Source organism: Ahaetulla prasina, chromosome 8, assembly GCF_028640845.1.
Source record: "Ahaetulla prasina isolate Xishuangbanna chromosome 8, ASM2864084v1, whole genome shotgun sequence".
Taxonomy (NCBI): domain Eukaryota; kingdom Metazoa; phylum Chordata; class Lepidosauria; order Squamata; family Colubridae; genus Ahaetulla; species Ahaetulla prasina.
In genome coordinates this window covers 27,109,615-27,137,512 of record NC_080546.1, presented here as the reverse complement: position 1 = coordinate 27,137,512, position 27,898 = coordinate 27,109,615, and the positions used below count along the sequence as shown (strand labels likewise).

General features: G+C 39.6%; 1 protein-coding gene across 2 annotated transcripts; it reads left to right on the top strand.

Annotated features, from left to right (window-relative positions):
- The first annotated feature begins 24 nt into the window (after positions 1-24).
- On the top strand, positions 25-27,898 carry PPA2 (inorganic pyrophosphatase 2). 2 transcript variants are annotated; one of them, XM_058193107.1, is made up of 12 exons: positions 25-248; positions 1,583-1,647; positions 2,673-2,717; positions 3,671-3,724; positions 9,388-9,507; positions 13,074-13,160; positions 13,817-13,943; positions 16,960-17,087; positions 19,755-19,840; positions 23,523-23,592; positions 24,836-24,875; positions 27,678-27,898. In XM_058193107.1, the coding sequence occupies exons 1-12, from the start codon at positions 35-37 to the stop codon at positions 27,704-27,706; spliced, it is 1,065 nt and encodes a 354-aa protein (XP_058049090.1). In that variant the 5' UTR covers positions 25-34; the 3' UTR covers positions 27,707-27,898. The 2 variants fall into 2 exon arrangements, with proteins under 2 accessions (XP_058049090.1, XP_058049089.1); XM_058193106.1 differs by lacking the exon at positions 23,523-23,592.

Here is a 27,898-nt window from a genome sequence, read left to right as displayed (position 1 = left end):
GACTACCACCTCCGCAGAAGCGGGGAGCACAAGCATGCGTGCGGGTGCCGCTTTGGGTTGGCTCCTACGGCTGTCTTGGGCAGCTCAGCAGCAGGGCAGCGTTTCCGGCAGGAGAAAGGCAGCCGCGCGGCTCCTGCAAGCCCAGCCGCTCAGTTGCCGCGGATATTCAGGCGCATTCATGGCTGGGGCTCAGTATGAGACGGAGCGAAGGGGCCGCCTGCACTCGGCCGAGTTTCGCCTCTATTTTAGTAAGTAGCTCCCGGAGGTGGAGGAAAAAAAACCCTGCTGCGGAGGCCCTGGGATTCCTTTGGAGCGCGCCCGGAGGGGGTTTCTCTGGTTGATGACGCCTTTTGATGACGTTGTAGGTACCCGCTCCGGTTTGTCCAATGGAGGGGACAGGAAGGCGGGCCTTTTCCTTTTGTTGGCAGCGGCGTAATATAAACAGGTGCCTTGGAAGAAAAAAAGGGCGAGTTTAGGGGACTTCGGTCGTCTTGTTGTTGTTTTTTGGAACGGCCTGGATAATCGTCCAACTTTTGTGATCTGAATAATAAAGTTCTTCTATGCGTGTCTTTGTTCTCCTGGTTGTGTGTGGGTGTAAAATAAGATGTCCGAGTTAACTTCTGCCTGGAGTTACATCGGAGTCTCCAACCTTGGCAACTTTAAGCCTGGCGGACTTCAACTCCCAGAATTCCCCAGCCAGCAAAGCTGGGAATTCTGGGAGTTGAAGTCCGCCAGGCTTAAAAGTTGCCAAGGTTGGAGACCCCTGAGTTATATGATTAAATTTCACATGTTCTCCTTGTCCGTGAAAACTGTCACATGTCAAATTTCCCAGCGGCAGCTATATAACAGAGTGAGGGATTTTTTTTTTGCCCCAGTGAAGGCTAATAATATTTATATAGGCATAAATATAGGTCTAGATAAGGTTGAAAAGGTGTCTGCACCAAGTTGTTGCACTTCCACCGATTCCCTTAGCTGAATATGCGAGTGAATTCAGTTGCACCGTCCTGAACTTGATTGCATTTTCCTCTCCCTTGTGTCCTGAAATGAAAGACAGGGCTGGGATATCCTTGGGAATAGTGTTGAGATACAGAGCAGATGGAAAGATAAGACTGGTGGAAATGTGTATTATCGCTGATAATAAGGATGGTGCAGCACTTTAGAATCTGCCTTGATCCACGAATGACGTTATCACTCTCCATTCCTTGCTTTCAATTTTGTAAGGATGACAGAAGACCAGTTTGAATGTTTTCATAGTTTCATCTGAATAGCTAGCAACAGTCCCGTCCCTAAGCCTGGAGTCTAGTTTGCTATTCTAAACAAGACAAGAAATCATGGTAAATTAAAGATATCCTGATTTGTTTCAGCCCAGAAGGAGTATGAGTAGAAGACTGCAGCTTGTTTTGTGTAATTCAATAAAGAAGTGAGTGTCTGAACATTGCCAATGTGTATATTTGAACATGGCTAACCCTAACCCTAAACAAATAGTTTCTGTAGTTAAGCACAAATTCTTTTAAGAGGAAAGCAGCTGAAATGCTCCAGTGTTTTTTTGTCTGTTTGCATATAACTTTATTTCCTCTTGCAGAGAACTCAAAGGGAAAATACATTTCCCCATTCCATGACATCCCTCTGTTTGCTGACCCAAATGAGGTAATTAAATATGAAAGATATCCTTTTGGTTGAAGTACTGACTCTGTTCAGCACAAAAAAACCCCAGGTGTGAATTAATCTCTTGACTTCTAGTTTTTAGTTACTACAATCATATAATCTTTAATTATAATTAAAGTTTGATTTCATCCACTTCTTAGGCTATTATATGGCAAAAATTAGGTTCTAAAATATACAGTATTCCTACATTAGAAAATGTTAGAAATTAAATGGTAAGTCTTCATTGCATGTCAGGCTTTTATTCACATTACAGCAAATTGATTTTCTTTCCTTTTGCTTATATCACTCAGTGAAATATTTGTTTTGAAAAACTAAATTTTGCTATGCCATAGTCAAAATAGTGGAGGAAAAGCAATTTACAAAATCAGTAGTCCTCAACTTTACTAACATGTGCTTCTCCAAACTTTTCAGAACTATTGGTTAAGACAAGGTGCCTTGCCAGAATTTATCATCTGCAGAAAAACATCTGTCAATCACAATTTCTCAAGACTCATTCCAAATTTAGTTCCCATTTTGCCTGCATATGTCTGATATTGAAGCGAAGAGGGAACAGGTTCTCACATTGCTTTGGTTTTGCCAATCAGCTTTCAATAAATTTTGCAGCCCCATCTAAGTTGCTAGTGATCACAGTTTGATAAATATTGGTTTTGTCATTAGGTGATTCTGAAAAGATACTGTTTACTACAAATTTGATGTAAGCAAACCTTCCTTCGTTTTAGCTAACTGTGTTGTAGAAATGCAGCCACTGGGAATTATAGACCATAGTTCTGATGCAAATTACATCTGCCTGATGTAATGTGTAAATCTAGTATTGTTGAATATACTACTTACTAATATATGCTACACAAATTATGATTTGTGTGACTTGTAAAAAGGTCTTAATATTTAAGAGTTTGAATAATAATTACCAAGAGTTTAACAATTTTTGAAGACTATTTCATTTAATATCATATTTAGATCTGCGTATTTATGAATGAGCACTGCTTCTATATTGATTTCTTGCACAGGATGAGGAGGTTCCTGCAAAACGATCAAAGAACAATGGAAATGAGGTGCGATTGCAGACTATTTTTTAGATTATTTTCATTGTGATTTGTGAGTAAGAAATTTAGATGATGATGATTTTTTTATCAAAGCTGAGCTTCTATATTCTATAGCTTATTCCATTTCATGCATTAAAATATGTAAATCGGAGTCTTCTATCTTGAATTTGATGGAGTTATGATGATTATAGAAAGTTATATGGATTACAGATTTAGATTTTTATTATTTTAGTTTCTGATTATTAAGTATTGCGCACCACCCTGGATCAATAGAAGTAAGTGGTAAACATTCATAGATTCATTTCATAGATTCTGTAACCTCTTCAGCAATACCTATTGTTTGGAAGAATAATGTTGACTTCTCTAGTTTTATATGAGAGATCTCTTGGGCATTTTGTGTGTTGTAGAAATGAAGAGAAACCTTTTCTGCCCATTATTTGTTTCTTTTTTTTTGGGGGGGGGGAATAGAATTCTAAGAGTATTCATCCTGTCATCAATCCATTGGAACCCAAAGATCCAATTTTGCTGCCAGGGTAATCAGTGGTGAGATTGTGCTTAATCCACATCAAATACTTGTGCATTTATCATACCCAATATGATCTAATGGCCCTCTTTTGTTCTCAGTATTTGTTTTTATAAAAAGATAAGTGAGCTGTATTATTCAGAAAAATAAAGTCCATGAAACCAGGCATTGTTTTCTCTTACTGAACTCTTGCATTATATCATGCAACAGAATATTTAATATATAAACTACATGGAAGGAAGATCCATTTAGGGACAGGTAAGTTTTTCTCTTTGGCTGTTTCCCTTTACTTTGCAAATTTAAGCTGTGATTCAGAAAGTGAGAGAATCATTTGTCTTCTGTGCATCTGAAGAAAACGGCTTTTGCTGGGTATTATATTTTATATATTAACCTGTCTTGGTATTTTTTTAAATTTTTCTTTTCTTTTTTTTTTTACTAGGTTGTATTTAATATGATTGTAGAAGTGCCTCGTTGGACAAATGCTAAAATGGAGGTAATTTGAAAATTTTACTCTAGAATATTGTAAAGCAGCTTCCAAATAAAGGAAGTAAAAGTTGCAACAAAACATTGTATGAATAGCGATACAATTGTAGTGCCTTTCAAATATCAGATGTTTGCCTTTTTTTAACTGGTGCCCTCTAAATGTCTTAATAGATGTTCTTATAAACTATGGTGTTTGGACTTGGAAAGTACTCATACAATGTTAGATTCGGGCAATAACGAGGCAGGAGACCAGGGTAGTGACAACAGCTCTTTACTATATGGTGAACCCAGCAGCCAGGCTGGGGAAAAACCTCTCCTTATATACTGTTTAACCGGCGGCTTCAACCAATCAGCAACGTGCTTGTTTCCCGCCAAAATATTTAAAGATACATTACACTCCTTCCCTCCCAGAAAACACTTTACCTATATATTTACATTTATTTACATATTACTTTTCAACGTAATCACGTAAATAGACTGGGCGTCTCCTGACTCTTTCGGACCTGCGCAGTACAGTCTCTGGGAGCGGGTTGAGTTGGCCGGAGGGGCTGTTTGCTCCTCTCGGCTCCTCCTCTAGGCCATCCGGCCCTGGATTATTTTCCGAGTTGTCCCTGCTGTTTTCTACAGGAACCTGTGGGCGTCGCTGGACCTCCGGGAATTCAGTTAAGTCCTGCGATTTTCCCGGGTTTGAGTCAGCTGTTGGTTCAAACATAGAATAGTCAGGGCCTGTTTCGCCTGACTCGGGTTGTCCGCTAACGTTTCCTCAATTGATCTATATGTCGCCTCCATACTCGGCCATCCGTTAACTCTACCAAGTATGATTTGGACCTGTTATGTTTAGAATTTTTCCTGTTATCCAGGTCGGGCCTCACCATAGTTGTGTGCCCACACCGGTCGCCTATATCCATTCCTCTTGTTTTTCGAGTCCCCTTGTAACCCTCCGTGTATAGTTGGGATTTAAACGGTCTAGTGGGCACCTGAGTTTTCGCCCATTAATAATTCGGCAGGGCTTCTGCCGGTGGTGGCACAGGGGTTCTGTGTTGGACGGCCAGGAAAATATCTATTTTGATTGCCAGTCGCCTGGCTTGAGTCTGGACAATGCCTCTTTGCGCTCGGACGAAACGCCTGCAAGGCCATTCGTCGCAGGGTGGAAAGGCGCCGAGAGGGCATGTCGGATGCCCTCTTCTGCCAAGTATTCCTCAAACTGGGTTGCCGTGAATTGCGGGCCGTTATCGGAAACCAATGTGTCAGGCAACCCATGGGTTGCAAATAGGTGCCGTAGGACTGAGATCACGGCTTCGGCTGTCATGGATCTCATGAGAATGATTTCCAGCCATTTGGAGTAGGCATCAACTAATACCAGGAAGGTTTGGCCGTGGAAGGGCCGCAAAATCAATGTGGATTCTAGACCAGGGCCCTTGGGGTCTTTCCCATTCCCGAACCGGGGCCGTTGGGGTAGAGGTCTGGACTCTTGGCAGGCCTGGCATTTCCCTACCCTTTCAGCAATTTCTGAGTCCATTAAGGGCCACCACACATAGCTTCTCGCTAGACCCTTCATCCTAACGATCCCTGGGTGACCCTCGTGGAGGAGATCCAACACCCTTTTCTTAATTTCTCTGGGATCACCACTCTATCCCCCATAGCAGGCACCCCTTGAGCCGAAAGTTCCCCACGTTTTTTTACAAATTCTTTAAAACGCTCGCCCGGCGCAGCGGCCACCCTCTTTGTACCCAACCGAGTACAGTCCTCAAAATAATGTCCCGGTATGATGCCCGAGCCACCTCCTTAGACGTGACTGGGCCAGAGTCCAGAGAGTCAATTAGCAGGATGGGCGTCCCCGGAGTGGGGTCTTCGATCGCCCCTGGTAGTGGGCATCTGCTTAAGGCGTCCGCATGCCCCAACTCTTTTCCGGGTCGATGCTGCAGCTTGTAGGAATAAGCGGCTAAGAAGATAGTCCATCGGGTCAATCGTGGCGAAAGTGCCACAGGCGTTGGGCGGTCGCCAGCCAGTATCCCTAACAGAGGTCTATGGTCTGTAACAATTTCAAAGTCTCTACCGAAAACGTATTCGTGAAACTTTTTTACCCCTGACACAATGGCTAGCGCTTCCTTATCCAACTGGCTATAGTTCCTCTCTGTCGAGGACATCGTTCTGGAGTAGAAGGCTATTGGGGCTTCTGTGCCGTTTGGAAGTCTGTGGCTGAGCACAGCCCCCACCCCGTAAGGGGAGGCATCGCAAACCAATAATAATGGCAATGAGCTATGATACTGGATCAGTAAGCTATCGCTCGAGAGTAGGTTTTTTACTGCTTCGAAAGCCCTAGCTTCCGACTTTCCCCAAGACCAAACAGTATTCTTTCCCAGAAACTTATGCAGCGGCTCAGCAACGGTTGCCTTGTTTTTTAAAAAGACCGCGTAAAAATTCACTAGCCCCAGGAATGCCTGTAGCTCTGTTTTGTTTTTGGGCGCTGGAGCCTTTCTTATTGCCTTGACCTTGCTTTCAGTGGGGTGAATTCCCTTCTTGTCTATTCTGTAGCCCAAGAACTCTACGGATTCTACCCCTATCTGGCATTTGTTCACTTTAACCTTTAGACCAGCTGACCGAAAATGCCCAGAACTTTTCTCAAGCGCTCCCCAATTCCTCTAAATTTTCGCTGATATCAATACATCATCGAAATAGGGACTACCCTGGGAGCCCTTGCAGAAGTCGCTCCATTAAATTTTGAATAGCCAGGTGCCACACTCACCCCAAATTGTAATCGGGTACACTTGAAAGCACCTCTGTGAGTTACAATCGCTTGGGCTTGGCTGTGTTGGCGTCTACGGGCAGTTGTTGATAGGCTTGAGCCAAGTCTAACTTTGCAAAGACTTGCCCTTGCCCCAACGAGTGCAGCAAGTGTTGCACCACGGGAACCGGGTAAGCGCTTTTCTGTAAGGCTTTGTTTAACGTTGCCTTGTAGTCAGCGCATATTCTAACTGACCCATCTGGTTTTACTGGGGTGACGATTGGTGTCTCCCACTTTGCGTGATCGACTGGCACCAGAATCCCCTGATTTATGAGCTTATCTATCTCCTTGTCAATTTTAGGTTTAAGGGCAAAAGGGACTCTCCTTGCCTTTAACCTAATGGGGGCTACCTGGGGGTCTAAGTTGAAGGAAATAGGGGTCCCCTTGTACTTGCCCAGGCAGTCCTTGAAAACATCTTCGAACTCGTTCATGAGTGAGTCTTTTAGGTTACAGTCACTTCTGTAGATGCCAGTCACTCCCATGCCCAATGCACGGAACCAGTCTAGTCCCAACAGGCTTGGCAGGGTCCCTTCGACTATCGTGATGGGCAGGGTCTTCTTGTGTGGTCCGTACTCGACGCGGACGGAGGTGGTCCCTCGAACAGGGATGCGATTCCCTTGGTAGTCGTGCACCCGTAGCCGTTGTGTTTGCAGTTTCCGTTTGGCGGTTTTTGGCAAAGCTTTTGCAAAAGTGTCCCAGGACATGATTGTGATCGCTGACCCGGTGTCCACTTCTAGTCGGCACGACACTCCTTCTATTTTGGGTTTGGTGAAGATTTTCTTCTCCACCCGGGTTGCTGCACGGCCTATTACAACGGTCGTTCGATTTGAATTCGCGCCCTTTTTGTTTTGACCAATCGCGGGTCGCCTTGCCGATCCTGCGCTCTGATTGGTCGATTTGAATTTTCGGCGGGAAGGTTGGGGTGCTCGACAGACTTGAGCCAGGTGCCCCTTCTTCTCGCACCGCCGACATGTAGCGTCCTTGAACTTGCATCGTTGACGCTGGTGTTGCCCTCCGCAACTTCCGCATTCATCCCGGTCTTCTTTGCCCCTTCTCTCGGTGAGGCAAACTCCCTCCTCATCCTCGCCGTCTGATTCGGTCTGGATTTCTTCGTTGTGCACCGGGGTTTCTTTTGCACTCGCCGTTGGCGTGAGTGGCTTTTGTAGGGTTTCCGCCGCTTGGGTGGACATCTCATGAGCTCTGGCTTCGTCCAGAGCGGTTGCCAGCGTTAGATTGCTTTTTGATAGCAGCCGCCTCCGCAAACGCATGTCTCTGACCCCACGGATGAGTTGCTCTAGTAGCTCCTCGTCCAAATCTCGGTACCCACAGTCTTTGGAGGCTTTTCTCAGGGCGGCCATGTACTCGCTGATGGATTCGCCCTCTTGCTGTCTGCGCTCTCCAAATTCAAAACGCCGTACGTACTTGGACGGTGTTGGCGCGAAATGGTTCTTTAGAAGATTTTGCAGAGTTTGCCACGATACCGATTGTACCGGCGTTGGCTCTGCCAGGGCTTCCGCGATGTCGATGACCTCGGGACCGCAGTGGCTCAGGAAATATGCCCTTTTGCGGTTGTCTGGAACTCCTTGCAGCTCATTTGCCTCCAGGAAGCTCTCGAAACGGGTCATGTACGTTCCCCATTTCTCCCTGGATGGGTCAAACGGTGCGGGCGGAGTGTAGCTGGCCATCGCTGCGATTCTGCCCTGAGCTTTGCTGGGTTCGGTTCTTTCGTGTGTTCAGCTCGTTCCTGGTGCTCTTAACCTCGAGATCCCACCTTCGTCGCCAGTGTTAGATTCGGGCAATAACGAGGCAGGAGACCAGGGTAGTGACAACAGCTCTTTACTATATGGTGAACCCAGCAGCCAGGCTGGGGAAAAACCTCTCCTTATATACTGTTTAACCGGCGGCTTCAACCAATCAGCAACGTGCTTGTTTCCCGCCAAAATATTTAAAGATACATTACATACAACTTGAATATTTTTTACATTTGTATCCAGTGCTTGAATGGCATGTTCTACAGATTTGGTTATTGTATATTTGAAAGAGAAATCTTTATGTGATTGTTTTTTCCAAGACATAGGAAGGCACCGCAGTTGGGGAACCTCTTTGAAGTGTTTGATGCTATTCTTCTTTTTATTGAACACACAAATGGCAGATAGCCATGTACTGAACATGTGCTGTTCAGTTGGACTTGAGAAATTGTATGGTATTGTTATTCCTGTGCACAATTTTTTTTTAAAGAAGTGTTGTTCTGGAACATGGAACAACCAATCTCCCACAAAATATTTTGTCAGGTTATTTTGAGTAGGTCATGCTCCAATGGAACAAAACTTAAAATGTTTCTAATGTCTCCCCAAACAATGGAAATTCAAAATAAACTATATGCTTTTTAATCAAATGGCTGCAAATATAATGCAGTGGTAACCTATGCTGAGTGCTACTTACCTCCAACCTATGGAAAATTACTTTTAAAAAAACCTTTAATATTAATGATACAGTTTCCTGTCAATTTCCTCTGAACTCCAAAATTAAGAATCTATTATTACTTCATGTTTATCATGCTCAGTAAGTCGTCTTCCAGATCTTACCCCAAAGTTCTTTTTAGCATTCTACTTTAATATTTTAGAATTCTAGAAACTAGAATAAAGAGAAATTCCCATCTGCAGAATTTTTATTTTTTTATTCTGTTTTTTATTTTTATTTTTTTATTCTGTTACAAACATCATTTAAGTATTCCATTTTTATCTTCTGCTTTTAGAAATTAATTAAATTATAAATTGAAATATAAAGTCTGAATTGTGTTGAGTTTTTTCAATCTGGGAGTAATTAGTTAAGCCATTTATTCACAATCTCTCCCAATTTTTCTCTATTCTGTTTTCTATTATCTTCAGATTGCTACCAAGGAGCCACTGAATCCTATTAAGCAAGATGTAAAGAAAGGCAAGCTGCGATATGTAGCAAATATTTTTCCCTATAAAGGCTACATTTGGAACTATGGGGCCCTCCCACAGGTAATGTTCTGGGATTTGTTTCATTTAGGAAATTCATGAATTGGGAATGAGGGCATGTTCTGCAACACCACATTCAAAATAGAATTGAGTTCAAAGTGGAACATACACCTCAGTGTGCTTTCTCATTATCAGAATGGGAAAAGAAAACTTTTGGTATAAACTGGATTTAGTCCAAAGTATTTTTTGCAAGATGCATTTGTAGTATAGGCTAATTTTTTGGCAGATAAAAAAAATAATGTAAAAAAGAAAACGATATATTCTTTAGCCTTCTTGAGCTTCACTTCTAATTTTATTATTAGAATGACATAATAATTTGAGATTTAATTGGTATTTATATCTCAGCGTTGATAGATCCCCTGTGTTGGCCCATTTTCAGATGTATGCAGGGGTCTGCAGTTCTTGGAATTCCCAAATAGTGCAGAATTCTGGGAAATATAGTCCTGATGTGTCCAGAGGATGCCAAGATTTGAGAAGACTATTCCAACTTCCAACTATTACCTGGAACATAGAATCTTTGGCCCTCTGGATGCTTTTGAAATACAATTTATAATGGCAATAGCACTTAGACTTATATACCACTTCACAGTGCTTTGCAGCCTTCTCTAAGCGGTTTACAGAGTCAGCATATTGCCCCCAACAGTCTGGGTCCTCATTTTACCCACCTTGGAAGGATGGAAGGCTGAGTCAACCTTGAGGCTGATGAGATTTGAATTGTCAAATTGCAGGCAGCCGGCAGGCAGCAGAAGTAACCTGCAGTACTGCACTCTAACCACTGCGCCACTGTGGCTCTTAATAGCATAATAGTATAGAATTATGGGGATCCATAGAGGACATAAAGTCTTATCTTCTGATCCGTGCAGGAAACCAGATTAAAACATTCCTGACAGATGGGTGTCTTGTCTCTGCTTGATAGATTCAAGAGAAGGGAACTCAGCATTTCACTTGATAACCTTTTTACTGTTAGGAAAATTTTGCTAATATTTAACTGGAATCTGCCTTCCTATAACTTAAATTTGTTATCCATTTTGGTGCACTTTGGCCTCAATTCTCTGGATGACAACCTTTCAGATATTAATTCAAGTATTTGAAGAGCACTATTCGTGTCCTTGTCTTTTCTCAAATATAGACATACGTAGTTCTATTAGACTGTTTTCACAAGACTTAATTATAGCTTTCCTAATCATTCTTAAGGGAACACGGTGGCTCAGTGGCTAAGACACTGAGCTTGTTGATCGAAAGGTCGGCAGTTCAGCGGTTCAAATCCTTAGTGCCACATAACGGGATGAGCTCCTGCCAACCTAGCAGTTCGAAAGCATGTAAAAAATGCAAGTAGAAAAATAGGGACCACCTTTGGTGGGAAGGTAATAGCGTTCCGTACACCTTTGGCGTTTAGTTATGCCGGTCACATGACCACAGAGACATCTGTGGACAGTGCTGGCTCTCGACTTTGAAATGGAGATGAGCCTTAGAGTCCCCCCTAGAGTCGGGAACGACTAGCACATATGTTCAAGTCGTTTATCTTTTAATCATACTTATTGATGATTATTGACCTTATCTTTTAATCATACTTATTGCTATTTTCTGAATTTGTTTTAGTTTTTCTGATTTTTTTTAAATATTATGCTCAGTACTAACGTATTACTTAAAGTAGTGTTGGACCAATTTGAAATAAAGTGGAACTAGTCCTTTCTGAAAAGTGGAATTTGTAAATGTATTGTATTGCAGTTTTTGCAGTTGTGTATTACATTGCTGCATCATGTTAGGTTCAATTACTATTCCATTTTTTTCCTTACTAGCATTTTTGTGAAGCCAGATATTCCCATCAGTCCCATGTACATTGGATTTTTTTGTTTTTAAGTGAAATAGGTTGCATTTGTCTCTGTTAAGTTTTCTTCTCTTACTTAAAACTCATTATTCTAATCTATCAAGATTAGTTTGAATTTGATTTTGTACTTGTAGGATACCAACTGCATTGTGAATCTTCTGCAGATTTCATAAACATTTCCTCTATTTCTTCAGCTAAATCATTAATAAAAATGTATTTAGATCCCAGAACACCACGCTCAATATTTATTTCCAATTCAATGAGTGCAATTCAGATATGATTTTGAAGCCACTCTCCTAACTGTCATCTTATTCAGCCCATACTTAACTAGCTCCTATTCAGATTACTCAGATTACTCAGACCCCCAGGGGAAGATCCTTCTCTGTGGGGGCTCCTACTCTTTGGAATGAACTTCCCCCTGGTTTACGCCAAATACCTGACCTTCGGACTTTCGCCGCGAATTGAAAACATATTTGTTTATTCGCACGGGGCTAGCTTAAACTTTTTAAACTGTTTAGTTTTTAAATTTTAAATTCTATTTATATTTTAAATTGGGGTTTTTAGATTTTAATTATTTTAATTTCTCGGCCAATTGTGTAATAAGTTTCTTAATTTATTTTTTAATATTGTATATTGTGTATGTTTTTAGCCTGGCTGTACACCGCCCTGAGTCCTTCGGGAGAAGGGCGGTCTAGAAATTCAATAAATAATAATAATAATAATAATAACAACAACAACAACAACTATTATTATTATTATTATTATTATTATTATTATTATTATTATTATTATTATTATTATTATTATTACCACCATGGGTTATTTTGTCTCATGATTAGTTGAAGTGAAAACATATTATGTCCCAAGAATTCCACCAACTATTAAGAGGATTACCTGAGCAAAAAGTGACATGAAATTTGTTTGAAACTGACTTGGGAACCATTTAGTAACCATTTTGAAAATGTTAACAGACCAATCATTTTACAACCTGTTCTTACTTTTCCAAATATTGATGTCAGAATGATGGTCTATATCAACTTCTAAAGACAGGAAAACATTTGTCTTTCCCCAATAATCTGGTCTTTAATACTGCTGTAGATCTGTTAACATTAATATAGATAGAGGTTTGCTCAGACCATTGGGCCAGGAAAATGTGTACTTATTCAGTCACAGTTGGCATTCCCTGAGTCTATTTCTGTCATGCTCAAGCTGAAATTCTGTTCTTTAAATCAGCTTTAAAAAAATGTCTGCTGGAACACCTTTATTTTTTAAAAAAATATGACTCAGGTAAAATAACAAATGAATAGTTCTGAGTTGTTTTGGTTTTATTGCTTTTTAAAACAATAATTTGGCCATTGTTTAGTGATGCCAGGAATGGTAATTTAGAAACATTTGGAGGGCCACAGGGTTTTTACGATGGCATAAACTTATTATAATAGTGTATCATTTTCAAGGTACTTATGTGTGCTACATTTATTTATTTATTTATTTATTTATTTATTCATATTTATATACCGCCCTATCTCCCTAAGGACTCAGGGCGGTTCACAGGCAAAATAAAAATACATATAGGATACAAAATAAAACATCAGATTAAAAAAATGAGTAAGTTACTCATGTAGCACACATAAAAAAAACACTTGACCCTCCCTTCTCAGAATGTCAATAATGTGTACAAATGAACAAAGCAATAATAACCAACTATAAATGGTATACTTTATTTTTTTTTCCTCCCCTACAGACTTGGGAAGATCCAAAGCATACAGATGATAATACAGAATGCTGTGGTGACAATGATCCCATTGATGTTTGTGAAATTGGTACCCAGGTTTGTCTGAATAACCACAGAAGCATACTTTAATTGTTTCAACCTTTTGTTTCCTAACATAGCTATGAAGCTTATCTAGGAAACTTACTGGTTGTCTGGTTCCACAACTGGACACAAGGCTGGACAGTTAATTCTTTTGTTTCTCAACGAAAGCTGACGGGAGAAGTCTTTGAAACAAGATGGCTAGATTAGAATCTTACAGCTAGAATAAAGCCTCAAACTAATTGATTGCTCACCTGATTGCCCATTACGGTGCAAAAAAAACCCAAAACCTATGTATTTCTTAGGGTTGAAATGCCTGGGTATTTAGTGGGTCATTTGGTAGCTTGAAGCAGTTGAAATATCTTTATATAATGACCTTCTTTAATCTCAGAGTGGCAGCTTCAGCCTATGATTCAGTTGAAATATAAAATCTTGTTACAGCATTACTGTAGAGAAATGCCGCCTGTAATGAACACACGCTGTATAGCCTTGATACTAGAATGCTCTCTCCTTCAAGGTGTTAACCAACTATGTTTTCCTCCAGAATTTTCTTCCTTTCTCTTTTTGTTCCCCATCTTACCTCAACCTGTTCTCAGTTCTGTTCCAGCTGATTTTCAACCTTAAAATAGCATCTTGGAAACAAACAAATTGTGCAGCATCTTCTATGTTTTAAGGTTCGGACACTTGGTGAAGTTGTTAAGGTGAAGGCCCTTGGAATTATCGGTCTTATTGATGAAGGAGAAACTGACTGGAAGGTCATAGCTATCGGTGTGGATGACCCACATGCTCAGAAAATCCATGGTATTTAATAATAATGAATAATAATTCATTTTGTCTGGTCATAAACCCAGTCTCTCTGGTTTCTTCTTTTAGGGGCTTTGGGATATGGCTTTCTGCAGGGTGCTAAAGATTGATAACTAAGTGACCTCAGCTTCCCACCACCACTTTTAACTGCTTAATCTTTTGGGCTAATTTTTCTATTTCTTTCTCTGACTTTTAAACCACCTGGGGCTCCCAGGTTCTTTCTTGTCTGATTGTTTCTTAGGCAGCATCCCCTCCCTCTTATCCCAAATTCATCCCTATATTCCATTACAGTGGGGCCCATGGGCATCCCTTCCACATGGTGTCTACCATACCTGCAGCTCAGGGGTGAAATCTAAAAATTTTCCCTACCGGTTCTGTTGATGTGGCTTCATTGGTGGGCATGGCTTGGTGGTCAAGTGACCGGGAGGGCATGGCCAATAACAATAAATAATAAAAATAATAAAGTACACAAAACAATAAGAGGTACCAAAAACCAACTTTCATACTTTACACACACACAACACAAAACAACTGACTCACACACAATGTAAAAGCAGCTGCACTTCACCCAGAATGGCCCCTGCAACAAGCAGGAACCTCACACAGCCACAAAAGGCTCAAAAACCAACTTTCACACTTTACACACACACATACACAACACAACACATCTGACACACACACACACACAAAATGCCACATACAGCTTTGTGAGATTTTGTTTTTGTGTAGTTAGTGTAGTTAGAATGAAACACTATAGAAACACACCAAATCTCAGAAAGTTGCACAAATGTTTTATTTTATTATTTTATTTTATTTATATTTTTAGATAAAAGCAGCTAAATTTAAAACTTTCTTAACTTTAAACTGCTATGTCTAAAAAAAAATAGAACTCCTAAAAAAACCTCCAATTAACTATTTTTTTAAAGCTCCCACCCCCCGTTACTTACCCAATTGAAGGGACAAGGCAGGCAGATTGAGTTGCTCACCGATGAGATGAATTGTAGACAGCCAGATTGAGTTGCTAGCTGATGCAATTGATTGCAGCAGCTGAAGCAAGGCAGGAATAGCGAGCGAGCCTGAAAGAAGCAGCAAGCTGCTAAGTAGGCAAGTGGGGACCGGGCGATTGGGTGGGCATGGGCGGTGGGGCGTGGGCAGGGATTGCTACCGGTTCTCCAAACTACCCGCCCCCATCACTACCTGATCGCCTGATCCGGTCCAAATCAGGAGCATTTTACCCCTGCTACAGCTCTATTTGATATTTTACTTTAAAAAAAAATACATTGCAGTTTGAAAAATCAACTTTTAGTGGCCATATTCTCCTAAAGGGAAAATATGCCCTTTGGAAGGGTTTACGGCTGCACACGGCCTTTAGGTTTAAGTAAATGGTTGTATGCCAAAAAGTAGGATAAGGAAGTGGGTATGATGATAATCTCTAATTTTAATTTGAAATAATGATTACCTGTGACCTTAATGATTTAAACTCCATCATATATGCACTTGGTTTAGGAGTGGTGCAGTGGCCTAGAGATGGAGCTCTCGCCTCACAATCAGGAGGCTGTGAGTTCAATCCTACCCATGTTTCTCCAAAAATACAACCTACTCAGAAAGTAAGCCCTAGCTTGATTTTTACATGTGCGCCCAATATAAGCCCTACCCTCCAAAATAAGCCCTAATTAAGATATCACCCACTCCAGAGTGCACAGGTAAAAATTAAGCTAGGGTGGGAATGGGGGTGGTGGATCTCCCCTACTACTTACCTTTGGATAGTTGCAGCCAGGCCTCGCACACCTTGACCCATTTTTTCTGTAGCCGGCAAGGCTTTCCTGAAGGCCTCTGTAGCCGATAACAGAGCTCTGGATCAATCTGGAGAGAGCAAAAACGAGGCCGGGGGGGACGCAAGCAAGTGAGGTGAGTCGGTGGATGACCCCTTCCCCCACGAAAATAAGACCTGGTGCCTTTTTTGGTGGCAAAGAAAATATAAGACAGGACCTTATTTTCGGGGAAACATGGTAGGTAGAGGCAGATATTTCTCTCTCTGGGCACACTGAGAATATATCAGCTGAACAAAACTCTGCATTGGCAATAGGAAGGGCATCCAGCTATTAAAACACTCTGCTAGCTCCATTCAGTTGCTCAGACACCATCCCACAAGGGATTATGGGGTCATTAAAAAAAGATGATATATGCACTTGGTTTGAAGGCAGGTTTTGCAACGGTTCTTGGGAGCTTGAAAACAACCAAAGAATTCAGTCTCTGTATACTGATCTGGGTTTTCTGAGAGATTTCTTGAATTATACAGAATGCATAGGGCAGGTTAGTATACATTCCTTTGGTTGGAGAGATGCTTTACTGTTCTAAATCAGTATCATTAATTGGATTAACATACCAAAGTATACTTAAGATCAGGGTGTTTTTATGAACTATTGTGATTTTATTGCTTAATATACTTCATTTATGTAACAGACCATGGTTAGCTCAGGCCATTCCACAGACTATGGCTGAACAAAAGGATTTTGTGTTTCAGAATAGATGATTTTTAAATGTTTTAGCTGCTCTGGAGCATCTTAAAACCCTCACCATGGAGACAAATATAAGTGGCTGTGTCTCCAATTACAATTTTAGAACACTGAGCTTTTAAAGAAAAATTTGCATTACAAGGTGTTTAATCGGTAGCCAGGTTATCGAATTTTCCAGTCTGCTTCATCCTATCTATCTTCAATTTGTATAAGAGTCTGTGTGATTGTTTTTATAATCCAGTGTAAGCTAAATGCATTCAACAATTACTGAATTATATTCAAAGTTTTTGTATGGTATTTCTGTACGTAACGCTCTGTGTAAGCAGAGGATTAACTCTGCAACCCATGCACTTGGGTTTTCATGAGCTCACCCATTGAAATATTTATGACAGATTTATTGCTGTATTAGAATCTTGTACATGTATATTTAGAATGGTGGATTTGGAACAAGCTGTTATCTAACTTTTTTTTTTAAATGCATTTTTAACCTATTGCAGATATTGATGATGTCAGGAAGTTTTTCCCAGGTTACCTTGAAGCAACTGTTGACTGGTGCAGACTATATAAAGTCCCAGATGGGAAGCCAGAAAATAAGTTTGCTTTTAACGGCACATTTAAAGACAAGGTGAAAAATTGCTTACTTTAAGATGATAAGCTTACTTTATGAAACGTGTATTCTCTGGATTAATGCTCTGTAAAATCCAACAGAATCCCAATCAAGAATATGTAAGGAAGCCAATACTGCATAACATTACATAGTAACTCAAAATATTTTCTTTCACTTCAAAATGTCATGAAGATACAAACAATGCTGTTCTTTTGTCAAAACATCTCACATGTTTTCTTCATCTAGATTTTTTTTGAAGCCCTGATAGCCCTATCAAATATGAACTTAGTCTTCTCTAAAGGATTTTCAACTTTATTACAATCGGGATGGGCAATTTGTAATCTGAATGCAGTTCTTGTAGCATCTTGATTCTTGACGAATGTATCTTGCCTTTTTATGTACACTGAGAGCATATGCATCAAAGACAAATTCCTTGTATGTCCAATCACACTTGGCCAATAAAGAATTCTAATCTAATCTAATCTAATCTAATCTAATCTAATCCAATCTAATCTGAGGTCTCACTGTGGGATATTCAGTGACAAAATGAACCAATTTCACCAGTGCAATTTTTTTACTAACAACCCCCCACTCCCCAATAATATTGGAATACAAGACCTTCAGGAGTTAAAATCTTCCATTTTCTTAAAAGACTCTGAAAATATTTTTTTAGAGGCCAAAATCAACCCATATAGAAACATCTTCAGATATTGGCTGGTTGGGAGATAAAGTTTTAGCTTCTGCATTAAAAATAATATTCTGGAAGTGATGAGGAATAACATAGCTCCCCCAGTTGCAGTAATTTTCTAAGACTGCCCAAGGAAAATCTGGTGATGTCCAATTATAGTGCAACTTCAATACAGGTGAATTTGGGGGTAAGGAGAACTCTGGTCTTCAGGTAGTTCCTGGAGACCAGAGTTCTCCCTACCCACAAACTCGCTTGGTAAGATATTTTCTGTGACTTTCATTGAAAGTTTGTCCTTTATGATTACCTGTGCTTGACTGTGGTGGTGCAGTGGTTCGAATGCTATATTGCTAACTCTGCCCACAACCAGGAGTTTAGTCCTGATCAGCTCAAGGTTGACTAAGCCTTCCATCCTTCCAAGGCTGGTAAAATGAGACCCAGATTGTTGGGGGCAATATGCTGATATTTATAATAATCAGAGAGGACTTTTAAAGCACTATAGTTCAGTGTATAAGTCTAAATGCTATTGCTATTTCCAGCTATCCCTTATTCTGAATCCTTTGGGGGAAAAACCCCCTTCTGGTTCCAGTCATGATTTGGCTCATCTGTGACCTTATTTAGATATTTTCCAAGGTTTCCAAGATATCAGCCAAAGAGCTGTTATTTTTAACTTCAGCATATGCTGAGCAGCTTTGCTTTAAACGAAGCCAAAACAAGAACATAATTCATGAGTTTTTGTTTCAGCGGTTTTTTCCAAAAGCAGTTTTTCAAGCCTGAAAAAGCTAAGCAGGGCTTTTTCCCAGATAACGTATAGCCCCCACTGATTTACTTAAACCATCTTAATATGTTCTATTGTTATGGAACGCACACTGTATTTATTGAAATTTTCTTCCCCCCTTTCTATCTCATGATGGTAGGAAATGTCAGTTACTGATATCTGTGTCCTGACCCAGCCTTAGCAGAAACAAGAAACAGTCTCCTTGTCACGAAAACCCCTCTTTATTTACCTCTTGTGAATTAATTGTGTTCACCCACCAAAAAGTCCAGGCAATAGTCCTTCAGTACAGACCTTATCAGTTCCTTGTGATAATTGCAAGGCCATGAGCTCCCAGCTGAAAGGCTGCAAATTAAGTTCCGACAAGCAGTTTTTTGTGGCACGAAACACAATGAGCAAAATCTTCAGAAATACGAACGGTTGTCTCCTACAACAACCCCTCCCCTTTATTCCCCAGCCAGGGAGGGGCCATTCAGGGTCCACTTTGCTTCCCGAGTCGACTCCTTGTCCTCCATTGCTTACCTCTTCTAATTGCTCTGTGCTTATATGCATCTGGAACAAGTCCCAGCTGTTCTTCCTCCTCACTCATATCAGCCTCCAAAGGCAGCTGCCTCTCTGGTGGTTGGGAAATGTTGGATGGCCCTGGCTCTATCTCTGCATCCAACACAGCGTCTATTAGAGCCTTCCCCAGACTCTGGCCCAAGTTCCTCCTCATTGTCTGAGTCTACCACCAGCTCTGCTGGCAGCTGGTGGGCCACAACAATCTGAAAGCTTTAAAGTTTGAAAGTCAAATAGGTATTAACATAAAAAAACCTCAAGAATGCTTAAACAAGGGGCCGGGATAGCTCAGGCTGTTAGAAGCCTGTTATTAGAACACAGCAGCCTGCAATTACTGCAGGTTCAAGCCCGGCCTGAGGTTGACTCAGCCTTCCATCCTTTATAAGGTAGGTAAAATGAGGACCCAGATTGTTGGGGGGGCAATAAGTTGACTTTGTAAATATACAAATAGAATGAGACTATTGCCTTATACACTGTAAGCCGCCCTGAGTCTTCGGAGAAGGGCGGGATATAAATGTAAATTAAAAAAAACAAAAAATTTCAAGTTTCAGATTTAATCTTTATCTTGAGTGTTCCTAAAGTTCTCTTTTTTACATTTTTGGCAATTATAATAGCTAGCCAACATTTTTTCTGTCTCTTCTCCTACTCTCAATGTTGTTTTAAATAGGCATTTGCTTTGGAAATAATCAAGTCCACGCACGAATGCTGGAAAGCTTTGGTTCACAAAAAGGCCGATGGAGGAGCCATAAAATGGTATGCATCTATTGTTGTTTAGTCAAAATCCAATTTGAATTACAGGGTCATTTATTAAGGTAATATCATTACTAAGTGATGCGGTCATAAAGCATAATGTCAGAAGATCATTCCAATGTACAATGGCAACTGTGTCAGTTACGGTTGCCTTCATTAAGCAAATCCTAGGCAGTCAAGCCACCACATTATATGATCAACATTTGTGATCTGCTCATTTCCTCATTGACTTTGCTTTTCTGCAGTGAAGTTTTCAAATAGCAATCACATGTCAATAGGGCATTACGACCATCTGCCAAGTGCCCAGATCACAATCATGTGATCACAGGATGCTATGATGGCCACAAATTCAAAGAGAAGTCATGTTCGCTGTAACTTTACGTGGCCACTGAACAAGTGGTTGTTCAGTCAGGATTAGCTGAAATACTAAATTGAACTGGGTGGCTTTTATAATGACAGTTGCTATTTTATCATAAATAAATATCACCTTTGGGGGGGGGTGTTACTTTTTTTTTGTCCTTTCTGCATAAGCCCTAATTACTTGGTAATTAAGCCATTCCCTAAAGGATTGGATTCCTATTCTTTGATTGAAGAAATTGAAGATAATGTTAAATATTCTAGAAAAAGTTTTGGGATTTTTTTTTTTTTTAGCATTCTTTATTCCAGATTGGGTAATAAGAAATCATGGATGTGACTCAGGTCACTGGTTAAAGGTTAGAGGAAAGGGAACAGCCTGTCCTGCCTATGTCTCCAAGAGAAAAAGGCTTTTTTTCCCTTTCAGTTACTACTTAACCATAGTATTTAGGAATGGCTTGTCCTTATTGTACAATGGTAGTATTTGCCCATGCTTCAATTAAAACATCAAGAAGAGAGCCGTAGGGATAAACATTTTCAGCTTAGAAAGTACAAGTAATCATAAATGATTACTGAACTTTCTGAGGAGTAACATTGGACTGGAATATATTGCTTTTGGACTTGAGTAAGAGTGAGACTTATTAAATTAAGACAAAATGCTTCATTGGGGGAAAGGAGTCAGATTTCAAGAGTAAATGGCATTGATGTTTCAAAGCATTAGGGGTGCTATGGAAAAGAATCACACACAGATAAAGTACCTAATGCAAGGCATACATGGGAAAATAGAAAATATGCTACAACTGATGACAAACGACAATCAAAGAGTACAGGAAAGAGAGGAGACAGCAGAAAGAATGGAAGAAAAGACAGAACTGACAAACCAGCAAACAAAACCAAAAGATGGGAAGGAGAAGATGATAAAGATAATAATGACTGATGAAATAAACCAATGGAAAAGCACTTCAAGAGATTCAAAAATGGAATCAGACAACTGGGAAGATACTTTTGAAAGGGAGATAAGGGCATGGATGCATATTCTGGAGACTTAGGAGCTTAAGAGGATAGAGATGGGAGAAATATTCAGTCTGAATGGTGAAGATACAGATGTTGATAGAGATAAAGATCCAAGACAGGAATATGGGAGGCAAGCCAAAAAATTAATAAGATTTGAAGTATTAAAACGGGCAAGAGACGATGGATAGAAAGAAATTATAGATATTTTTTCTTCTTTTTTTCTAATGTAATGATGGCCTGATTAGAAATTTATAGAGGAAGAAATAAGAATACACACCTTTATATATTAGGATTAGTAATAGTGACCTCATTTAGTGGGAATATTAGCAGATTTTCCCCCCCCTTCTTTTTATATAATGGAATATAAGTAACAAATTGATGGGAAAGACTAGAGGGTGAAATATGGTATTACCATGTACATTTATAACATCATTGGCATTAAAATGGAATATTGAAATATTGAATAATTACCTAAAAAATCATGTACATCAATTCTAAGATTATATAAGCTTGATTAATATAACTATTATTACGATTATCATTATTGATGTTTGTATCAAAATGAATTATACCTGGGACCACACTGTTCATGTATTGATATTGATGTAAATTTAAAAATAAAAAATCTAAAAAAAGGGGAAAAAAAGAAAGTACAAGTAGTCAGGGAGGCTTTAAAGATCTGTGTAATGAAGGAAGGGGAGAAGATAAAGAAAGACCACAAAAATGCTGCTTTAGCTAAGAAGTATTATTCTTGATTTGAAGACCTTCCAAGAATTGGAAGCCAGACCTCAGCATGGTATTCATTCAGGGAAGCTTAGTCCAAGCATATGATTATTGATCAAAGTAGGTAATGTGTACGATGGCATTTTAAACTGCTATTTATATACTTACTTGGCAATAAATCTAATTGAAATCAGTTATACATTTAATGGTCTTTGGGTGTCACAGACCAGTGAATATTAAGATCTGTCCAGAATAATAGACAAAGTTAATCAGGATCAAAGTTTAATGGACGTTTATGGGAAGGTGCTGGTAAGATGGGGAATTGGATGGCTCAGCAGGAAGACTGATGGCAGCAGCAAGATATTTATTTATTTTATTTATTTATTTAATTTAATTTATATACCGCCCTTCTCCCGAAGGACTCAGGGCGGTTTACAACTAGGGTAAAACACAACTCAGAAAAGATTAAAAAAACATATAAAAACATATAACATACTGTATAATATATGTTATGACAGTGATTCTCAACCTTTTCTTCATCATGGATTCCCTTTAAATACCTTTTGTGACCATAGACCATGGCTACGGACCTCCAAGACTTAACTCAAGATTTAAATCATAACATTTCTTCAAGCCTTCGTGGATCTCCTGTGATGACATTGCAGCCCCCTCAGGGGTCTGTGGGCCACAGGCTGAGAACCACTGTGCTATGACATTGTGGGAGGATGTAGGCTTGGTGAAGAAAAGAAGGGGTTCACACTGTCCTTGCAGTGGTCAAACTTCTAATGTAGCACTTGGAGATGACAAAATAATACATGGGGGACCCACAGCTTGTACTTTTAGCAAGCTGGTTTCTCACACATGATTTAAGATAAATGAACCTCTTTTTCTGTCCGCAGATCCACTATGTCAAATTTTATTTTATTTACTTTTGAATAGCATGCATAGAATTGCTGTCTGGACCTTGACTCAATTTAGAACCATTGCAAGAAAACAAAATCTTCCTAATTATGATTTTTTTCAGATAGAAGATGAAGATCTGGGGAGGAAAAGGGCAGGACAGATGAGATTTTGAAATGTGCAAGCACAGTATGTGTACCTCAGAAAATGTTGTGGTTTGTGGCAGTGACCACAGAGTGTTAGTTCAGATGCCATTTCAGATCAGGGTTGCCTCTTGCCTGGGGCAGAGGTACACAAGCAGTACAACGTACACAAATTGGCAACCCTGATCTTGGTTAGATGTTTTGGTTGGAAGTCTCATCGGCTCCAGTCAACTGTTGTCTTGGACTTTAGCCAAAACATCTGAAATAGCTCAAGCTGCCTACACTTGCGTTTGTGCAATTTCTCACTTGAAAATCAAGTTCTGGTTTGATCTTCTACTTGGTTTTTACTAAGAGACTATGTAAACCACAAAGTATGTGCAGAGATAGCTAGTTTAATCTATAAACTTTCCACGTTGATTGGACAAAACATCTCAAATCCTGGATAGCATTTACTGGCTATTAGAGCACAGCTTATTTTGTTCTTATTTGTGCTCTAAATAACAGCTGTTTTCCCCACTCTTTAAGTCTTAATAATTGTACTCTCTTTTCAGCACCAACCTTCTGGTGGCCACTAGCCCATATTGTTGCAACGAAGAAGACATCCAATCTATTGTGCAATCTGTAAGGGAAATTATACTTTTTTCCCCCCTTTCCAGTCCCCTTTTCAATTTTGGCCATTGAATGGAAGCACAGGCAATTGAGAGTTAATGCTATTATAATCTAAAATGCTAGCTTGGAAATTAAATAGCAAATGCAGGTTTCTCATGATCTTGGAGGCTGAGGTCAGTATGGAAAAGAAGGAAGCAGAGAGGAATATGTAATAAGCATTAACAATCTTTTTTTTGTGCAATATGAAACACATTTTCCCATTTTTATCAACTAGCATTCAACATATTAGATTCATCATTATCTTTAAAAGTAAAACAAGAACTAAAATTACACATGCCTGGTTATATCCTAAAATATTCCCACACATACACAACCAAAACAGCAAATGGTGATCTATTTACAGTATGAGTTACTTTGCATCAATAAAGTTAAGCATTTTTCAAAAACATTCCCGGCTGTTTTGAAAAGCTGCCTTTTAACTGTTCATGAACTAAAGCATCCATTTGATATACACAGACATTTCAGTTGTGCAACTGGAGGAAATGTGACCTGAACTTTTTTTATAAAAGAAAAAATAGTTTTTTTGATGAGCTATTTTCCATTTGTTGTTCTTACAAGAGCAAATGTTTAAAAATGATTTCTGAAATGGCCTAAACTCGTTCTGTTTTCAGGGCCAATTTTCTAACTTTTTGAAGAACTATTAGTGTTCAACTTTAGGAGCCCATCCAATACTAGAAACTGCAAACTACACATTAAGGATCCAAAATACATACAGCTGGTGTGTGTTTGTTTTACTGCACAGATAGGCTTTTGCACTAATTATGTCAAACTGTAATTTCAAAAATGAGATGAAGCTTCAAAGGAAGCAGATTTTAATATCATTCAAAGAAGACTACTTAAAGAAAACAAGCCACAACAACAAGAATTTAAATCCTGGAAGGACCCGAGTTCTCTCTCGCCAGATCACTTTTATGAGGCCATTTTTCAGGTCCATCCTGAAATTATTTGCAAAGCCTTTAACAGAAGCACTTAATTCCTCTGTGATTAAACCCAACTACATATAAGTAAATTGATTGTGATATTTTCCTGCATTTTTATCTCCCTAACTTTTTTCTCTTTTTAATCTGCAGATTATAAGTATAAGTTGTATAAGAGTATAAGCTATATCGAATTTGATATTACTGTCTCTTTTTTGTATTTTGTACAGCATTTTACAATATTGCATTTTACAAAATAAGTTATTTCTTTTCTGTAGGCTCCACCGCTTGTGGAAGAGCCTTCTGTTTCCAAAGAAGGTGAGAACTATTTTCAGATTATTTAAATGTGTCCTAACAAGTACTTAAACAATTCATATTGAGTTTTAGATGATCTACAGAACAAATTGGTTGCTATATAGAGTACTGTAATATAGACGCTGAAGTATGTGCATATCTGTGCATGTCTGTCCTGGGCCATATGAGCGCTCTGACCTCTAGGGCAGTGGCTCCCAACCTTTTGGGCATCAGAGACTGGTTCCGTGGAGGGTGTTTTTTCCGCGGACCAGAAGGGGTGTGGTTTGGCATGCTGCCTGCATCCCATGAATGTGGCTTTGCTTCTTTGTGCGGCCTGGTTTCTGTCATACTGTGACCCGGACTGTTGTAGTCCACCAGCAGCCTGCGGAGCTGGCAATGGAGTCAGACAGCGATGAGGCTGAGGAAGATCATGGGCCAGTCCTGGAAGCTGGGGAAGGCCTGGATGAGGGCCCTGCGTTGGAACCAGAGGTGGGGCCAGGGCCATCGGGGAGTGAGGTGCAGACTCCAGAGCCTCCAGAGGCTGACAGTAGTGAGGCAGAGGAACAGGAGGAGCCTGTTCCTAATGCACGCATGAGAAGAGTTGCCAGAAGGCAAGAGCAGCTCAAGCAAAGAGGATGACTCGGGAGTAGGGCCAAGAGATGATTGGCCCCTCCCATAAGGCTTAAAAGACCAGCAATGGCATTTGGATTCTTTGCCGGAAAACAACGTTGAGAGTTTTGTCTTGTTGCATTTGTTTTGAATCGGTGTCTACTGAACTTTTTCCAAGAAAGGCCTTTGGCAGTTTGTCTAATTGGACCAAGGTTGGTGATAGGACTAAGGAATTGTGTTGGGAGGAATTTGCTTTAATTTAGTTGGACTATGCTGAGAATTAATTAATTCTCAGCTGTTCTAATACAGTTTGTTTGTTTTTACACTGACTGAGTTTCCTACTACCTACTTGGGCCTGGGTCACAACAGGTACCAGTCCATGGATCAGGGGTTGGGGACTGCTACTCTAGTGTATCATTGTCCCTCAGCCAAAGCTGTTCTATAGAGCTATTGAGATAAAAGCAGAAGGGAGACTTTAAGTGCCTTGGGCAACTGGAAGACAGGAACAATATTATTCTATAATTATTAAGAACTAAATCACTGGGATTTCAGTGAGCTTCTTAGCAGAACACAATCTCTTAAGTGTACCTAGCATGTAAATGTGTAAATCCAAAGGCATTTCTTAAGATTCTTTCCTTACAACTACCCATGGAATAGTTTAGCATTAGGGATGAATAGAAGAGTTTAAATTCTCACCCACCCATGAGGGGTTTTTTGTTTGTGTGAGATTGTTATTCATTCCAATTGATTGTGATATTTTCAGCAATTATTAATATAACCATAGCATAAGAAATATAGAGTTAGCATTTAACAGGATCTTGTGTCTTTTTTTTTCATTGAATAGAGCTTTGTTGGAGCGAGTTAAAATGTTCAGAGACTGTTTTGCTGATGGAATGTAGCCCTTTCAAGAATTAATGAACGTTTACTAACTGAAGTTTCAAAAGTGATTTTCCTGCAGGCTTTTAAAACAATTAAATCCCTTGTGATGTTGTTCTTTTTGTGTTATCAAGCATAGCTATATATAATTCTATGCACATGGTAGAAACTTCAGTGATTTTGATGTGATTTATTTTTTTGGTTGGGTAACTCTGTCAAACATGCTAAATGTCTGAAGCGCCGCACCCAGGAGCTGCAGAGCCTCAAATTGAATGCCTTATCTATATCCAGATGCCATCCAGATGGGTTCACTACCAATACACATCTGGAAAGTATTGACTTGGGAAAAATGGGATGAGCAGCATCTCAGTAAATAGATTATCAAAATGGAGAGTGATACCAGATCTCATTTTTGAAAACGTCACCTTGAAGTCAATTTTGTTTTTGATACTGCTATAGTTGGAAATACTTACCATTTTGAGGCATAAGTTTAAAGGCAAGTTATCAGCAACTAGACATTTGTTATATAATGTCGTGTTATAATGTCATAAGCTAGAATGGAGAAGAACAGTTTAGAAGATAAGAGTCTAATGCTATTGCAAAAGATATAAAAGATATATATATATGTAACTTGGGAGTTAAATACCATGGCAGAAGAATAATTTTCAAATTCGTTCTTGTTTCCTGTTACTTGACTAAGCAAATAAAGTATAAAAAACAGTTGGTGTTTTTACATACCACATTCAAAATACCTCACGGACTTAATTATTCTACTATATGTACATTCAAATCCAAAGGGATTTTTAAATACAGATGTAGTGACTTCCTCCTTTAATGACGATTCATATTTATTATGATGATAAAAGGTAACTTTATGATAAATTCTCACATTTACAACCTTTGCAGATCTGTAAAGCAAAGGAAAGCTGAAGTAAGATCTTAAGCACAGTCACTGTTTCAGTTAGTGACTGCTTTGCATAATGATCAAGTTGCCACTCTCAATTATGGTGATAAACAAGGATTAGCTGTATGTGGTAAAACATGTTGTTTGAATATCCATTAGAGTGATATACAAAACAACATGAGATCACACTCTTTCCTGTGTATACCCTATAGAACAGGGGTGTCAAACTCACGTCGTCATGGCAGTGTCACATGACATATCGGGACTTTTTTCCCCTTTGCTAAACCGGGCATGGGCATGGCCAGCATGTGACACATCTGGCCGCGAGTGTGACAGCCCTGCTGTAGAATAACAGTGATTTAGATTTTGAATTCTTATAATCTAAACTTCTTATAATTGTTAAGTGTTGATAATTAATTATCATTTTTTAATCTTAGTTGATAGATGGCATTTTCTTGGACCGTGAGCGCTACTGTTGTCTGAAATCATGCTACAAGATTGTCTCTCAACTTCGTCTCTCTTTCCTGGGTCTCCACCCTACTCTACAGTACACCATTTGGCCCATGTGTGCACACACTTTGCTGAAATGAAGTCACCAATGACTGGAATCTATTGCACTGTAGATCTTCTTTCCTGTAAATAAAATGGATTTTTACAA